Source organism: Anabrus simplex, chromosome 4 (assembly GCF_040414725.1).
Source record: "Anabrus simplex isolate iqAnaSimp1 chromosome 4, ASM4041472v1, whole genome shotgun sequence".
Lineage (NCBI taxonomy): Eukaryota > Metazoa > Arthropoda > Insecta > Orthoptera > Tettigoniidae > Anabrus > Anabrus simplex.
The window spans coordinates 298168514-298187937 of NC_090268.1; the positions used below are offsets into that span (position 1 = coordinate 298168514).

Consider the following 19424-nt stretch of genomic DNA (forward strand, 5'->3'; position numbering starts at 1 on the left):
AGCACGATGTGCTGGAGCATTGTAGTGATTCAAGCGCCAAGAGCTGTTTGAGAGCCTGGATGACCTGAGGCAGACAAGTCTCACTTTTCCCCCCTGTGGGTGGGGGCGGTAGAATAACACCCACGGTATCCCCTGCCTGTCGTAAGAGGCGACTAAAAGGGGCCCCAGGGGCTCACCCCAGGGGCTCTGAACTATGGAGCGTGGGTTGGCGACCACGGGCCCTCAGCTGAGTCCTGGCATTTCTTCCACTTACTTGTGCCAGGCTCCTCACTTTCATCTATCCCATCCGACCTCCCTTGGTCAACTCTTGTTCTTTTCCGACCCCGACGCTATTAGGTTTGCGAGGGCTAGGGAGTCTTTCATTTTCACGCCCTTCGTGGCCCTTGTCTTTCTTTGGCCGATACCTTCATTTTTCGAAGTTTCGGATCCCTTCCATTTTTTCTCTCTGATTAGTGTTATATAGAGGATGGTTGCCTAGTTGTACTTCCTCTTAAAACAATAATCACCACCACCACCCCAGGGGCTCTGAACTTTGGAGCGTGGGTTAGCGACCACGGGGCCCTCAGCTGAGTCCTGGCATTGCTTCCACTTACTTGTGTCAGGCTCCTCACTTTCATCTATCCTATCCGACCTCTCTTGGTCAACTCTTGTTATTTTCCGACCCCGACGCTATTAGGTTTGCGAGGGCTAGGGTGTCTTTCATTTTCACGCCCTTCGTGGCCCTTGTCTTCCTATGGCCGATATATTCATTTTTCGAATTGTTGGATCCCTTCCATTTTTTTCCCCTCTGATTAGTGTTATATAGAGGATGGTTGCCTAGTTGTACTTCCTCTTAAAACAATAATCACCACCACCACCACCACCACCACCACCACCACCACCAAGTCTCACTGTACCACTTCGTGGTAACTGTCCTTTGTGTTTCTAGCACAACCCGAGTCAAGATGCCCCGTTTAGTGAAGAATACTGCAATCATCCTTTTCTTCACTGCCCTTGACTTTCGCACAGTCACAGGAGTACCTCTTCTTCAAACAGCCACACCTTGTTCTGGGATTTTGTTGGAACATCGTAATAATAAAGCCAAGTTTCGTCACCTGTAACAATGCTATTGAGGTTATGCGAAGTCCCATTTTCAAACTGTTTTAGCATTTTTCGGTACCATTTCACTCGATGTACCCTTTGTTCCTCTGAAAGTGAATGGGGCACCCAAAGGGAACAAACCTTTCTAATATGGAGATGGTTGTGTAGAACGGAATGAATAGCTGGTGCAGGGATGTGGAGGGTCTCTTCTACCTGCCGATATGTCAACCCCTGTCTTGCTGCAACATTTTCCTCACAGCTTCAATGTTTTCCTCAGTCACTGATTCAGACGGTCGCTCAGAACGAGGATCGTCTCCAACCCCAAAATTTCCCCTCTGGAACTCTTTGTACCAGCGGAAAATTGTTGTCTGATGTAGACTGTCTTTCCTCCAGGCACTGGTCAACAGTTAATCCACGAGCAAAATTGTAGCGGATAATTGTGCGATATTCACCTTTAGACCACACTGACATCTTAACTTGCTTTCAGTCCCACTGCTTGGTAACAACTGGTGTGAAGGTCGCGCCTTGCTGTCTTCTAGACCGGTTTTCACCCCTTTATTCATCCCTCACCGTAACAGGGGTGTCCAGCCAACCGTTTTTGCATATTGCAAAACTTTCCTAGTGTTCTTTGTATATGGGTGGCGTCAGGTAGGGCATCTGGCAGCTTTTAATTTCGTGTGGCTATTTCTAGCCGAGTGCAGCCCTTGTAAGGCAGGCCCTCTGTTGAGGGTGGGCGGCATCTGCCTGTGTAGGTAACTGCGTGTTATTGTGGTGGAGGATAGTGTTATGTGTGGTGTGTGAGTTGCAGGGATGTTGGGGACTGCACAAACACCCAGCCCCCGGGCCATTGGAATTCCCGGCCGGGAATCGAACCCGGGACCCTCTGAACCGAAGGCCAGTACGCTGACCATTCAGCCAACGAGTCGGACATCTGGCAGCTGTTAAATAGGGATTAATCTACATTACTGCTCATCCCAGATAACTGGAGAAAGGTCAGGAAAGTAGAAGCATCTCTTAAGTACATCTGAAACATGATGCACATGGACTGATACTAAATGTGTCAAAAACTGAAGACAAAATGTATCATACATTTCTATGTTGGCTTATAACCATATAATAGGTATTTCAACACTTATAATATTAAGATAATAGGTAGGTCTATACCTACCTTATTGTTTTCCATTTTCTGTATTTATATGACTAATCAAAGGCCCAAGCAAAACATTTTAAACAAGAATTACTTGGTCTGGAGTGAAAATAATTTAATGATAGTGCAAGGTCTATTAAAAAAGTGAAAAACAAATCTCACCAAAATTAACTTGCTGCAACTTTTTTCTGTAAATTTGTTAACTGTAGCCTATATTATAGAGAAACATTTGAAGATGGCACAGTTTCATGAGTTAAATTCAATTGTTTATTTTCCAAATTCTTGATTTTATCATAGTTTTGATTTAATGGGTTGAGTTTTCAAAAACCTGTATGCGCTGTTTAAATTTAAGTTCATTTGGGGGATGGGGGAAATGAACTCCTAACTGCCCCCCCCCCCCCTCATGGGTACGGCCTTCTCAGAACCTATTTTTTAAAACTTTATTTAGCTGTGTTCTTCTTATAATAGCTGTTGATTAATCTTCATGTTTTCTTTTTTTATTTTTATTTTTTAAGGATGAGCGTGGCAGAGTCATGAGAAGAACCATCATGCGTTATGTCTGTTTGTGCCTTTCAATGGTTTTTACCATGATCAGTCCTCGTGTGAAGAAACGATTCCCCACCCTTGATCACTTTGTTGAAGCCGGTCTTCTGACAGACAACGAGAAATCCATCATGGGAGACCTCAACGAAAAGTTTCCTCGCCATTCAAAACATTGGTTGCCTATTGTGTGGGCAGCCAGTATTGTTACTCGGGCTCGAAAAGAAGGAAGAATTCGGGATGATTTTGCTGTGAAAACTATCATTGATGAACTGAACAAATTTCGAGGCCAGTGTGGCTTGCTCCTGAGCTACGATACAATAAGCATACCTTTAGTGTACACACAGGCAAGTAGAACAATTATATCTTAGTAAGTACATATGAAATAGTGTTTTTCTTTTTCTTAGTCTTTAGATCAGTCTTAAACTGAATTACTGATTTGAAGTTAAAATGCTAAAGAAACTTTATTTCCACACATAGTGCAGGCAATAGAGACCTTCCAAGAATTCCCCTGCAACCCCTCGAAATTTTGAAAAAAATCCCCCCAAAGTGTGTTTGAAAACAGTTTTTTTTGGTGTGTTTTTGGGAAAGAATACCTAGAATAGAGAAAGTAAACAAAATTTGCTACAGAAAAGTTCTACGACATTTTGACGTAGTACAAACGGCAGGGGGGGGGGGGGGTGTGGCATGCATGCCTTGGACCATGCGCCTCTTTGCGCGGGGGGGATGCATATCCTAAGTTATACAACTCTGCTTAACCACTCACATTGTTTACGTTTGTGCTCCCGCCTCCACCCTCCACCTTTTACTTCAAAACTCCTACCCCCAAACCCCTCATTCCTCTTCCAGTATCTGAAAGTCCCTGACTCCTTCCCTCTTCCTAAAATAGGCAGAAGAGGATGAAGAGGGGGAGGGGAGCACTTTCCATCTTAAAACCTTTGAAACAAGATGTTTTTCAGCCAAAGTTAGTGATTGAAATGAAAAGGACGAAGATACATATGTGCAAGAAACACAACATTGTCTCTTTGCCCCCAGCTGAAGCTGCTGTTGAGAAACGTTCATACAGGACGTTCCAGCAATAAGCGTATCTCCTGCAGGTGTTTTTTTTAAAACTGCCATGTCATGTGTGGCTGCAAATAAAGAGGGTTGAAATGTTCCATTCAGTGCATCAAGTGCAACAATTCATGCAAGAATATTCCTGAAGATATCATGGAGGCTCTGGATGTAGATGACACACAAGAAGTGGAACTTGAATTGTTGACTGAGAAGATATGATTAAGTGATGAGAGCATTTTGGACAAATCGTGTGAATCTGAAGATCCAGCTTGTACAGAGCCCAGAAAATTAATAATAAAATAAAAAGCCCTTTTTACCTCCTTTTTTCTCCCTTTCTTTATCAAACAAACAAATGAATCACTGTGTAAATCTAAGTTGCCAGGTTTGGTCGAAAACTAAAACTTTTTCTGAACATAGTTCAAGCTGGAATTTTAACTAATTTTTGCTTTTTCTGGGAAGATTTGGCAACTATGTAATCATTAAAATGAATTGTTTTATCAGTCAATAGATCAATGTGTCAGTAATTCAATCAATCAATCAGTCCACTTTAAAAACATGATTTGAAACAAATTACATATTTGTCATGCATGAACTTAATTTTCAACTTGACTGGCAAATATTTCCATATGTTTCAGACTTCGGCAAAGCTGACGGAGCAATATTTTGATGGTTCTAATAGTGATCAGATTGGCACAGGTGAACTGGGCCCTCGGCTGCAGTCAAGTGGAGAAGAATTTAAATTCCCCCTCACCCCCTACCCCTCCAAAAAAAATAACCAGACTCAGATTTGTCCTTACTTTTTCAATACTTTTTCCTTTTTTTTCAAAAAATTTTCGTTTGTAGGGGATTTTTTGTTCTATCACATAGCAATCATGAATTCAGTTCTGTTTTTGTCGAATGTTCCTAATTTTAACAGAAAAGTTCTGTTTGTCCGAAAATAGGACAAATAAAATAAGTATGAACAACAAATGCCCCTCTATTCTATTTTTTACCTTTCTTGGTTAGACTTGAGCAAAAACCCAGGCTGCCGGAAGATAGTGGGTTCAAATCCCACTGTCGACAGCCCTGAAGATGGTTTTCCATGGTTTCCCATTTTCACACCAGGCAAATGCTGGGGTTATACCTTAATTAAGGCCACAGATGCTTCCTTCCCACTCCTAGAACTTTCCTATCCCATCGTCGCCTTAAGACCTATCTGTGTTGGGGCGACGTAAAGCCAAAAAAAAAAAAAAAAAAAACCTAAGCTCAGTACTATCAAATTATGTTTCAACTACCTTGTAACATGTATGTATCTTCTTGGTTTTTATCATAAATTTCAACCATTAATTTTGACTGAAAAAAGTCCAGTTTCTAAGGTTTTTAAATGGAAGTGTTCCCCCCTCTTCGTCCTCATATTTTTCTTTTAGGAAGAGGTAAGTGGTTAGGGACTTCCAGATGCTAGAAGAAAGGAAGAATGAGGAGGAGGGGAGGAGTTTTGAAGTAAAAGATGGAGGGTGGAGACGGGAAAGCGAACGTAAACGACGTGATTGGTTAAGTGGAGTTGTGTTACTTGGCATATGCAGCCCTGTGGCACCGAGGTACGCGAGCAAACCCCCGATCATCCTACATCAAAATGTTATAGGATCTTTTTGTTGCACATTTTGTCTACTTTCTGTATTTCTAGGTATTCTTTCCCAAAAATACAATTAAATAACATATTTTGGGGCTCATTTTTCAAAATATTGGAAGGTTGCAGGGGGATAAGTTTTGGTGGGAGAAATATTCTTATACAGCGATCAAAAGAAGAACACCATAAAGTATGCATATATTCAGAACTACCATGAAATTTTCCAGGTAAAATTCTCTATTGCCTGGTCTAACAGGGCCTTCACCATGGAATACAATCCAACTTATCTAAGAACAAAAACATAACCACAAGGGTTCAAAGATCATCTAAAACAAAGACTTCACATTAATTCTCTACATTTCCTTTAAAAGTTCTGCAACTTATAAGCTCACATTATCTGTGATAAAGTTATGATTGTCTTATTTAGAAATCAGTTTTACTTGGAACCTTGATCATTTGTCCATTCCTTATGATCTTCACAGCTCGTCTCTTCTGTTCATCTGCACCATCTAATACTCCTGGAACCTCAGATAATGCTTTAGCATAATCTCTAATGCATCATGCTCCTTTTCTGATGTCATCCCAGTGGGTAGAACCATTTGACTGGACATGCGGAGACGAACGACCTAGGTTATTCCATCAGGCCCACAAACATTCATCCCAAAGGCTAGCAGATCCTCTTCGTGTTGTCGTTGCCAATGAGCACAACATCCCCAGGCTGTTTCTACGAGATCTTGGGTTCTTTCTGTTGTGAACCAACACAGCCAAATATCATTATGAAAGTGAATTTGCAGTCCTTTCCTGAGTCTCTGTAAATATGCAGTTCTACCTTTCAACAAATTAGCACCTAACGAAATGAGTTTGTGGTTAGTGTCGCGCAGCTGTGAGCTTGCATTTGGGAGATAGTGGGTTTGAATCCCACTGTCGGCAGACCTAAAAGTGGTGTTCTGTGTTTTCCCATTTTCACACCAGGCAAATGCTGGGGATTTACCTTAAGTAAGGCCATGGCCGCTACCTACCCCATCCTAGCCTTTTCTAATCCTTCCATTGACAAAAACCTTTGATTAGTTAGTGTGACATTAACAAGCGTAAAAAAACTTAGCATCTACTTGATCCAAGTCAGGCAGTTCTACTGGGGGTAAATTTACAAGAACTTGCAGGGGCTCAGTGGCTCAGAATTGCTCACATTTGTCAGATACACCAGTAGCCTTGCGTTAATCGCTAACTCAGTAACATAAGACTGTACTAGTTCTTCAGAGTTCAAGAAAGCTTGTTCAAGGTTTCTTCTTAGTAGTTATTTTAGCATTCTCGCAATCTGTTCCCACCATCCATCCTGCTAAGGTGATGATGGAGGGTTGAATCTCCACTCTATCCTGTGAACCGATGTGCTGTTCTGAATATTCTACCAATCGACTTTCTGCAGGGCGCTGGCTGTACCTATCAAATTGGTACCATTATCAGGAAAAAATAATCTGAGGATAATCTTTCCTGCTAAAACGTCTCCTGATAGCTAATGCTGGTGTTTCAGCAGAGTGTGACTCCACCAGTTCAAAATGTACGGCTTGATAGAGTGCCCATATTTTCTGCATTCTGCTACAAAGTTTATAGCTGTGCACCTTCCTCTGATTATCCACAAGTCCTCTCTTAATATTGTGTAAGGTTGTGAACACCTATGTGCCCCATTACTGTGTGCTTTTTTTCCATCATTCTCTTCTCCAGTAATGAGAATAATGAGATTCTTGAATGTCAATGGCTCTTCCCCATAAATATTTATTTTTTCATTCAGAGGACTCCTCCTGTATCTCTTATTATTTTGAAACACTTCTTCATCTAGCTCTTCCTATGAAATCTTTCTAAGCAGTTCACCTCCATCAAATTCTTGGAGAACCTCTCTGATACAGGTTACCTCAATTTTTTTATGAACTGGTGCATCCATGCCACCATCCTCACTGTCATAGTGTACCTACTGAAATACACTGACAGAGCAAATGCAACACCAAGAAGGAGTGGTCAGAACTTTATGCCAATTGCAGGGTAGACTGACGTCACTGAGGTATGCTCATGATGTGAAATGCGTCGCTGTGCTGCGCACGTAGCGAACGATAAATGGGACACGGCGTTGGCGAATGGCCCACTTCGTACCGTGATTTCTCAGCCGACAGTCATTGTAGAACGTGTTGTCGTGTGCCACAGGACATGTGTATAGCTAAGAATGCCAGGCCGCCGTCAACGGAGGCATTTCCAGCAGACAGAGGACTTTACGAGGGGTATGGTGATCGGGCTGAGAAGGGCAGGTTGGTCGCTTCGTCAAATCGCAGCCGATACCCATAGGGATGTGTCCACGGTGCAGCACCTGTGGCGAAGATGGTTGGCGCAGCGACATGTGGCACGTGCGAGGGGTCCAGGCGCAGCCCGAGTGACGTCAGCACGCGAGGATCGGCGCATTCACCGCCAAGCGGTGGCAGCCCCGCACGCCACGTCAACCGCCATTCTTCAGCATGTGCAAGACACCCTGGCTGTTCCAATATCGACCAGAACAATTTCCCGTCGATTGGTTGAAGGAGGCCTGCACTCCCGGCGTCCGCTCAGAAGACTACCATTGACTCCACAGCATAGACGTGCACGCCTGGCATGGTGCCGGGCTAGAGCGACTTGGATGAGGGAATGGCGGAACGTCATGTTCTCCGATGAGTCACGCTTCTGTTCTGTCAGTGATAGTCACCGCAGACGAGTGTGGCGTCGGCGTGGAGAAAGGTCAAATCCGGCAGTAACTGTGGAGCGCCCTACCGCTAGACAACGCGGCATCATGGTTCGGGGTGCTATTGCATATGATTCCACGTCACCTCTAGTGCGTATTCAAGGCACGTTAAATGCCCACCGCTACATGCAGCATGTGCTGCGGCCGGTGGCACTCCCGTACCTTCAGGGGCTGCCCAATGCTCTGTTTCAGCAGGATAATGCCCGCCCACACACTGCTCGCATCTCCCAACTCCCAACAGGTTCTACGAGGTGTACAGATGCTTCCGTGGCCAGCGTACTCTCCGGATCTCTCACCAATCGAACATGTGCGTGTGGGATCTCATTGGATGCCGTTTGCAAACTCTGCCCCAGCCTCGTACGGACGACCAACTGTGGCAAATGGTTGACAGAGAATGGAGAACCATCCCTCAGGACACCATCCGGACTCTTATTGACTCTGTACCTCGACGTGTTTCTGCGTGCATCGCCGCTCGCGGTGGTCCTACATCCTACTGAGTCGATGCCGTGTGCATTGTGTAACCTGCATATCGGTTTGAAATAAACATCAATTATTCGTCCGTGCCGTCTCTGTTTTTTCCCCAACTTTCATCCCTTTCGAACCACTCCTTCTTGGTGTTGCATTTGCTCTGTCAGTCAGTGTACATAAGCCTTTCTGTGAAATTCTCTTCTTCTGACAGGCAGATTGTTTCCACACAGCTTTTTCTCATCTCTTTTTCTGCCTCTTTCTGATGGTGTCCTGGCCATTATATGTCAATTTTTAGAATCCTCTGGAGAGAAGAACTGCAAGATTAAGCTTTCCTGGTCTGTGCTGCCAGTCTTCTGGATCAGATGTCCTTTGGCCCATTCCCTTCCTTCTGTTTTCAACAAGTACACCCCACTTATTGCTTTTCTGTAGCAATATCAGTACTACCATCGAATTGGTCTAGAAACAGCTCTTGATATCCCTCATCACCAGAGTTGGAAAGTAATTGAGTAGAGATATCAAATTACTTGCAACAAATACTTTTTTGGTAATGTTTACTTGTAATTGTTACTTTTTAAGAAATGTAAGTTTTACTTGTTGTAATCATTACAATATAGTAATCGTTACATTCTATGGAAGCTGAACGGGGGGGGGGAGTTTGGGATGAAGAAGATAAATTTTTTATTTCTATTACGGCAGTACCAGTGCTGAATGAAGTACTTTCTTGCTTCTCCAGTACTTCGAAAACATACTGTATCAAACTTATCCTACATTATCCATCACTGCTGGGGATATTTTCATAATTAAACTTTAAATCAGCCAGTAGTGGGTTAACAGACTCATCCATCTGTTTTTTTTGTCCAAGTGAACATTTCCTCCAAACCGATTTAGTCCTTCACACTTTGTCCAGGGATTTCTGTCCATAGCTTTTCGTCCTGTAGTACATTGTGTTCAAACTGAGTTTGTCTGGCATATTTTGTCCAGGCCATTTTGCTTTTCGTCCATACATTTATTGAAATTTCAATTACAGTGGAACCTCGATATCTTGAATCACTTCGGGAGCTAAATTTTATTTTGAGTTATAGAGAGTACCGTTTTTGAGCATGTATAGCATAAAATTGAATCATATGTATCTACAGGCTTATACTGGATACATTATTTTTGACAGTATTTAAAGATATACAAACAAACCCTATTTTACGGCATCATTTTAATTATAACACTTATTATAGTAACTTTTTAGGAGACAGGATACAGTACATGCAGTAGCGAAACAAGAAACATACCTCCGTTAACACCTTTGGCAAAAGTCCGTTCGTCTCTTCTGTTTGTTACTGTTAAACTTCCCCCCCCCCACGTTGAAATTTCTCGTCAATACCGCGCAGCCGAGATTCGTAAATGCCTAAGTGGAGCTTGTCATCCGGGACTTCGGGGGTTGCTTTCATGTGTGACCGGTTATTAATTCACAAGTAACTAATCTCATTTTGTTCCATATTGAAGATACAATAAGTAAAACTCTTTCAAGAATACAATTATTGTGTCCACCTATACAATATAAATATATTTTTTAGTGATTAAATTCTACATGAATTATAAATACCAGTTAGGGACATGTTTCGCCCTAGTTATGGGCATCTTCAGCCTAATACTAATCTTAAGGTCAAGACTTAAATCTATAAACATTGGAACTTAATAGTAAACTTAACTTAATACTAAATCCAATGGTCTTATGCTTTTTACATAGTTTATAATATGTACAATATGTACATTAACTTTGTCAGATTCTGAAAGAGTTTTACTTATTAATTCACACCCGACAAACAGCGAGGCCTCGGCAATTTTCAGATCACTAAAAGGTTTAGTTTTTCGGTTCCCGTCACATTAGCTCCCAGCATCACTGCAAACCTTTCTTTACTTGTTAACTGTTCCTCCCAAACCACAAATGCCATTTTGCACAGTTAATGTTGCACAAAATTCGAGTTACAGAGTATTTTTTGCTTCAAGGGGGGAAATGTTTGCATCGAGAAATTGAGAAATTTGTGTAACAGAATTTCGAGTAATAGAGAAATAAATACACATGAAGAATAGGATAAACGGCCGGGAAATTTAAGTTACTTCGAGAAACTGAAAATTCCAGTAATGGAGATTCGAGATATCGAGGTTTGACTGTATTAAGATTTAATGTTGATGAAATTCTTAACGTAACTTTTGCATTAATATACTATATGTTCTGTTACCAGGACCAGATTCAGAATCAGACTCATTTTGAGTGGTATTAATTTGAATATTTCAGAGATATGTTTCAGTAGTCATTTTCCGTATATTGCCGGGCTGAGTGGCTCGGACAGTTGCGGCACTGGTCTTCTGACCCTAACTTGGCAGGTTCGATCCTGGCTCCGTCCGGTGGTATTTTAAGGTACTCCAATATGTCAGCCTCATGCTGGTAGATTTACTGGCACATGAAAGAACTCCTGCAGGACTAAATTCTGGTACCTTGGTGTCTCTGAAAAACGTAAAAGTTGTTAGTGGGACGTAAAAACCAATAACAATATTATTTCCTTTTATTCTTTGTAATTGTGCACTATTTCTGCTATGTGAGCTCCATTTACAGTGAACTTGTTGCAAGGTGAACGCCCATCTGTGTATGGCCGCAAATAGTCTCTTCATCCATTTGCTGTTTATCCTTCAGTAACTCTGTAATTTCCATGCAACAGTTAAGTTCTGGAATCTTGCTCTGCCAACCCTTGACTGCATTAGTTCTTCATTGTTCATCTCTAATAACTGCAGTGTTGATATTCCACGTTTCAGGTACGATCCTCAGTGGTTGCGCTCTCCTTCGCCCTCGTGCAATTGTGCCCATTATGTACTGTACATTTTCTCAGCATACCTTAAAATTTTCAATGTTGTGAACACTAACATTTTGTTTTCATTATCTATAACCGAATGATGTAATTAGAAATTGTGCATTACTTGCACTAAGGAGCAATTTCAAATCCTACACGATATCCAGGATTAGGAGGCCTGTTTCGATTTTGTTCACGGTTGACTTGTTTTCTCATAGTATTTCTGTCGGGGAGCATCGTCCACATCTCTTCTTCTTGTACTGTACGTACAGTCATGTGTAATAAACTTGTGGGTTGTTCATTAGGATGTTCCTCAGCTCTTCTCTTCACACTATGTACTACAACTTCATGGACATCACCGTCAATGCCTGCTAAGTGTTGATTACTATACTTCCATCTCCCACTATTGTCTTACATCTCCATTACCGCCTGATGGCATTATGGTTCATTGAGTGGTGATGCTAGGGAAACGAATTTAATAAAAGATTGGCCTTCATTTGTTACTATATATACTGTAATTTTTGTCATGTTATGAAAAGAAGAAAAAAATATACATTTTAAAACAGAGACATAGGTAATAATAATTTCATGTGGCTATTTCTAGCCGGGTGCAGCCCTTGTAAGGCAGACCCTTTGATGAAGGTGGGCGGCATCTGCCATGTGCAGGTAACTACATGTTGCGGTGGAGGATAGTGTTATGTGTGGTGTGTGAGTTGTAGGGATGTCAGGGACAGTACAAACACCCAGCCCCTGAGCCACTGGAATTAACCGATGAAGGTTAAAATCCCTGTCCCGGCCGGGAATCGAACCCAGGACCCTCTGAACTGAAGGCCAGTACACTGACCATTCAGCCAACGAGTTGGACAGGACAGAGGTGATGTTTGGTAATATGCAGTGTGACATATATGACTTAATTGAAGCCATTACAACATTATTGGACGTCCATACACTAGGGATCTAATGTATCATTGGACGAAATGTCTATGGACAAAGCTGGTAAGATGAAATGTTCCATTTGACGAAATGTCCCATTGGCTGAAATGTACTATTGGCCGATGTGCGTCATGGACAAAGTTGACCAGATAAAGGGTCCTGAAACCCTGTAAACCCTGTGGAGTGTTTTAAACAAATGAAAAATGTACTTTTCCCCAAGAGGTTGAGTCTTCACGATGAGAATTTTAAGAACCAATTATTTTGTAAACTAATAAGTAAAATATTTGAAATGCTAAAAGTTACTAAATAAAAAAAAAATAAAAAATGGCAAAAAGATCCTCTTGAAAGTTCCAAGGTAACTTATCATGTTTAGTCCCATTTACTGATGGTAGCCACTTAATGTCTCTATGCTAAAAAAAAAGTTAAAAGAAAAGCTAACACATTAATGAAGCAAAATATCTTTCCCTGCAAACTTTGGTATCACTCCAGTCCCATAAAAAACAAAAAAACAAAAACAAACAATATTGATTTCCTTTAAACTGCCATTCTTTTAAGTAATTGTAATTTTACCAATTACTTCTTTAAAAACTAATTTGTAATTGTAATTGAGTAAAATATGTCTTTTCTAACTGTAATTTAGCCCAATTACTTTTTTCTTGTACTCTTCCCGTCACTGCTCATCGCATCACTACATTCCAAAATAAAGTCTAGTAGAGATTAGTGTTGCCAAGAGTTTCAGCCTAGGTATATTTCCTTCCATTTTCAACAAGTACTTCCGAATTATCACTCTTCTGTAGCAATATCAGTACTACCATCGAATCAGTCTAGAAATAGCTCTTGATATCCCTCATCACCAGAGTGGTCAATGATGTAAGCAGAGGGGTCTCACCCGACACATTCTTACAGAAATATTTCCAAATTTTAATCAGATTTAAAGCATGAAGAAACATAAAGTGACATTATATTTATGTTTAGCCCTCAAATGGATGCATCCTGAGAAAGCCTCTTTGCGGAAATCTGCAAACATGACTCGAGTTAAGTCAATGGATCCTTTGATCAATGCACCGTTCCCTCAAGCATCCCACTTTGTCGACCCACTTGTTGAAAGACTTCTCCAGGTTTTCGGTAACTCTTTATACCACCCGCAACGTGCCAAACATGCCTCTTGCATCATCATTTTGGGTTGGAGGAGTGTGGGGCTCAGGATTCATTTTGAGTTGCAAACCTTTGTGTGTTATGCAATCAGCCCCTTTTACGTCAATGGCATCACGTTCGGTCATTCTGGTTCCACATCACACCTGATTGTGTCATCCGAAGGATCCCATACCAGCCCAAACACTGCTGTTTCTATTTCATTGTGGAGGTCATTGACCCATCCCCTCAAATGAAACTTCCCACTCTTCAGTATAAATGTTGACAGTTCTATGAATTCCTGTAATTCTTTCCATCATGGACACTTGTCATTTAGGCATTTTGTAAAACTGAAAAGAAAAAAAATCCTTATTACCATACTTTATTTATCAGTGATTATTTGTGTTGTAAAGTGTAATATCTGTCTGTTTGGTACACAGGTATGATAATTTTTTAACAAGCTCCCACTGGAATTTAATTTTTTTTTTTTTTTTTTTTTGTGATATCCTTTCAAAAAGACTTGCTGATGGTAAACAGCATTTAGGTACAGTATATAGGATTTTAAGAAAATTTGGTGCACCTCCATATAAATTAGTAAAGATGTGGAAATATGTAGGTATGTTACTTGTAGGTATAGCATAAAATATTTAATGCAGGATATACTCAGAGGGAGATGAAACATAAATGAGGATATTATGTTATCACTACCGGTACCTGAGAGGGAAATCAATAGGTTAATGGAGGTATATCATGTAACCTTGTATATTTATGACTAAAAAAACATTTTTATGGATTGTTTGACTTTGTCTATAACAATGTATGTTTTTTAATGACAATAAATAATATTCTGTTCTATAAATTTGAAAAATTCCTTAATTTGCTTTGAGTAAGACTGTCGTGTCTTGAGATCTTTCTCAATGTGTGAAATTCTTTGAAATCTCTAATTCTGATTTTCTTTGTGTGGTAGGTGGTGACGTTGGCAGTATATTCATACTTTATTACCTGTGTAATGGGACGCCAGTGGCTGGAAATCGACGATCCTAAGAACCCTTTGTATGCTCATAACAACATCATCGACCAGTTCTTTCCAGTCTTCACCACACTACAGGTCAGTTTTGACATCAACATATGGAATATAATGTGGTTACTCATGATCTTAACGATCTTAGTTATAAGTGCAAATGTAAGTTGTCACAGGTCACAGTTTGATTTCTCTCTATTCTATCAAACTTCTTAGTATATAAACAAATTAATTACAGAAATTCTTATAATGGCAAGACATTGGAAATTGATTAAGAAAGAAAAGTTTGTATACTATGATGATAATGCTCATGTATTAAACTGTATTTTTACATATTTATTTATTCACGAAGCAGAAGATACAGGTACTCTGAGTACATTTCACTTGTACTGTCAACAGACTAATTAACAAATATAAACTTTCATAATAAAATATGACAAACATAACAAAAGATAACAAGATCAGGTACACAGTCTACTAATAACAACTGTCCAAATTGAAAACCATGAGAATGTCCATGTTCATAGCCACGTCATCGTGGGTCAAGATGGTGGTATAAACACTTCACATCAACTTATCCTTAAGAGATCGGATATCAAGACTGAAGTTCTGTGAGATGGCCTCTCAGTGAGTATTGATGCCTGCCCTCCTAGTGAATCAGAAACATATTCATCAGCACCTTACGAGAAGTGAATATAGAAGAATTGGTATTGATGAGGAGAGAGCTCATCTGTTTGAAGATGGCAGTGTATAATGATGATGAGATCGTCATTCTTTTCTATTATCCTTGTCTCCTCTTTCTGGTGCTCCTTCTTCCCACATTAAGTGAACTAAAGCCACAAGATGTGAACCTCAAGAACTCGCCAGTGTTCTCGTACGTATGCCCAACCCTTATCTCATATATCTACAGGGTTGGGTATGAAGTGAGATGAATCTTCACAGCAAGATTTTATGACTGGATGCCCTTCCAGATGTCAACCTCATAAGAGGAGTGAATGAGATGAAATGAGTGACGTGATGCATGATAGTAGGAAGGGAGAGCGTGAAAACCAGTGCCGGCACATAGCCTACTCCTGTCAAATAGCACCAAGAGGTCTGTTCAAGACTCAGCGTTTCGATCCAATGGACAAACCACTATCAACAACGTCATATACCCTCACTCCAAATGAACAAATGATTTGGAATTGAATCCAGGCTTTTGGCATGCAATTTAGTAGATCATGACCACCAGACAGGCTGCCAATGTTCTCATACATCAAAGGAAAATGTAAAATGGAAACCATTGCCATTTACAGCTAGAAACAAGCCAACCAATTAATACACTCTTGTAACATCCTCTGAAGAGAAATCCTGGTTACAGGTCCAGGAATTACTGAAATTTGTATTTTCTCCAACTTTTTTTTTAGCTTGTTAATATGGTTTGTGTTGTATACAAATGTCCAAAGTACAACACGAACAATTATTTTATTTTCTATATACAAATTAAGGTTCTATGAATGTGACACAAACTGCTGTCTTGTGATACTTGTAATCAAAGTATATATACGGAATGTACACAATTCTGTGTTGCCAGAACACAAACTACAGTTTTGTAGCAAAAGTAAAAGTAAATATTTGGCTAGATGTTTGAAAATAGCTTGCAGATCAAGATGAGATCTAGAAAGGTAAGATCATTTCTTGTTGCTGATGAGCATGCCCTCAGGTGAAACTTCTGGGTTGATTTTCGTGCACCTGTGCAAACACTTTAGAATAGGGAGTAGCCCTATGCATCTACATTACAGTGTAGTCAACTGCTGGACGGCTATCTAGTCTCCCTTGCTGTGCCTCTTTTTTATGCACCAGGCTCAGTGATGAAAAAAGTGCAGCTGACTGTTCACCGGTCGAACTACCTTGTACAACTGGAACTTTCTTGGTAGTGTGCCAGCTCTAAAATGGTCACCACAACAGTTCCAATTAAGAAAACTTGAAAATTTTGTCAAAATTTCCAAAATTATGGTACGAAGGTAATCCCAACAATAAGGTCTCCTATTTTTTATAAATACATAGATCTGTTTATTTCTACAATGGTTTACATCATGTTACAGCTTGAACATTTAGCTATTTTTCTACATAATCACCATTTCGGTCGATGCATTTTTGTAGACACTGTGACAGTTTTTATATGCCCATGTCATACCAGCTCACCGCCATGCTGTTCAGGAAGTTGTGAGCGGTGCTTCAGGAAACCTCAGGAACAAAAGTGCAGAGATCATCCAGGGTGATCTGCCGATCTTCATGCATGATTTGCTCAACCTTCACGACTGTCTCAACGGAAATTTACGGTCTCCAGCTCCTTTATTCGTTCGTTGTTAATTTCAGTCTGACCGGCTGCAAACTCTCTACACCACTTACGAATATTTTTGACATCCTTGCACGACACCATACACTTCCATCAGTTGGCAATGTATTTCAATCGGTTCAGTACCTTTTGCGTTCAAAAACCGAATAACTGCGCGCACTTCGCACTTGGCGGTAATATCCAACGGGAGCTCCATTCTCAACGACTGCCAAGCCAAGATTGAGTGCCTCAGCACGGCATGCGCATATTTATATGCGAGCGCGGGAAACACTCTTCACAATATTGTGACCAACAGCCACATGAACAGAGTTCAGTATTTATAAAAAAATAGGAGACCTTATTTTTGGGATTACCCTTGTATTTTTTAAAAAGCACTTTGGTCCATTTCCAAAATGCCCCAGGTGCAGCAATTTTTGGTTTATTCTTTTTGAAACATAATGGTATAGGTTATAGAAGTTAGAGATGTGTTTGTGCAAGTTGCTTTACGCCGCACCGACTCGGATAGGTCTTATGGTGACGATGGGACAAGAAAGGGCTAGGAGTGGGAAGGAATAATCTGTGGCCTTAATTAAGGTACAAACCCCATTATTGGCAGCCCTGAGGATGATTTTTGTGCTTTCCCATTTTTGCACCAGACAAATGCTGGGGTTGTACCTTAATTAAGGCCATGGCCGATTTTTTCCCACTCCTTGGTCTTTCTTAATCCATCATCACCATAAGACTTATCTGTGTTCATGCGATGTAAAAGAAAAAAATCCTTCACATTCCTAGCCCTCCCTTATCCCATGGTCACTGTAAGACCTATCTGTGTTGGTGTGACATAAATCAAAATTGTAATGTTAAGAAAAATGGTCAGATATGAAAAAATTATATCACAGTGTGTCCCAAGGTTTGGGAAATCTACTAGAACCAAAATCCCACTTTTGGCTTTTGGACCTTTTTTGGGGCAAATCTTTTAGTAGAATCCACACTTAAACTTAAATATTAGTTAAGACAGTCAGATACCCCATGTTAGTAGCAAAGAGTTTTTCTTGCCTGTCATAAGAAAAAGACTAGATTGGGCTATGTGACCACAGATGAGTTTTGTGTATGTGGAAACCTGCAGAAACACCTTCTGGTTTGCAGAGAGCTAGATGAAGCCTGCAATCTGAATGACCTGTTTGCAGGAGCTTGATAAGGCTGTCCAGACTGCAGAACTCTGGGCTTCAGGACATATTTAATTGTGCGATTGATATTGTGTCTACCATTGTTGTTCTTTTTTATGTACCATATACTAACTAGTTCTTCATTCCCCCTTCAATGTATGTGCATAACTTACCTTCATGTTCTGGGCATGTAAAATAAATATATCTTGGAAGCTAATGGAAGTGGCTATGAGAGTAGGAGCTTGGGATCACCTGCAGAAGATAAGACAAGTAGAGAAAGACAGGAAATCATTGTTGGACTTCCCAATTTCATGTCGAGTCAGCAAAGCAGAAATGACCACAAAGCTCTAGGTGCAAATAGAGGACCATGGATGTATATTTAGTTTATATGCAGAGGTTTACTGACTAATTCTTGGAAGTCATAACAGTCTGTAATGGAAATGTAATAATTATATAATACTTTTTCTTTCTACATATTCTTTTAGTTCTTCTTCTATATGGGATGGCTGAAAGTGGCAGAGAGTCTAATAAATCCATTTGGAGAAGACGATGATGACTTTGAAGTAAACTGGCTTGTGGACAGGAACCTGCAGGTAAGTTTTAATTAGTTGATGCCTGCTCACTGCTGGATTGATCATTAACTCATTTAATAATAATAATAATAATAATAATAATAATAATAATAATAATAATAATAATAATAATAATAATAATAATAATAATGATGATGATGATGATGATGATGATGATGATGATAATAATTGCTTTACATCTCACTAACTACTTTTACGGTTTTCAGCGACTAACTCATGTAACATACTAAGGGAGATGTTCAGTAAATTTCCAATTTCTTTGCACCCGTTTAAGAAAGGGCACAATAGATAGGGAATCTGCCATCTGGGTGACTGCCCTAAAAGCAGATCAGTGTTCATTGATTGATTAACTTTTATTTTTGCAGGTCTCTTACCTAATAGTTGATGAGATGCACCATGAGCACCCTGAGCTGATCAAGGACCAATATTGGGATGAAGTATTCCCTACCCAGCTGCCATATACAGTAGCCTCTGAGCAGTACCGAGAACAACATCCTCAGGCTTCTACAGCCAACATTGAGATCACTAAAGCAGATGCAGAGCCTACAAACCTGAGAGCACAGGTCATGAGTGATGGAAATGTAAGTATGCATATGGGATAACAACTTCCACATATTTTATTGCATTCTGCAATATATATCAGTTTATAAAAATTATTAATATCAGGCACTCGGTAGGTTTAATGTAAAGGTGCTTGGTCTTGCTGTTCTTGTTCACTGTTTAGTGGGACAAGAGAACTTGGCACTTTAACAGGACTTGTAATAGGTC

The 19424-nt window shown here is 40.3% G+C and overlaps 1 protein-coding gene across 1 annotated transcript in view; it reads left to right on the top strand.

Moving 5' to 3' along the window:
* The window catches only part of LOC136871906 (bestrophin-2), a 99730-nt gene that overhangs the window by 70692 nt on the left and 9614 nt on the right, over nucleotides 1-19424 (top strand). Inside the window, exons 4-7 of the mRNA XM_068227396.1 lie at nucleotides 2743-3114; nucleotides 14527-14667; nucleotides 18549-18656; nucleotides 19022-19237. Of these exons, the coding sequence (XP_068083497.1) occupies nucleotides 2743-3114; nucleotides 14527-14667; nucleotides 18549-18656; nucleotides 19022-19237 (837 nt within the window). The remainder of the gene's footprint in view (nucleotides 1-2742; nucleotides 3115-14526; nucleotides 14668-18548; nucleotides 18657-19021; nucleotides 19238-19424) is intronic.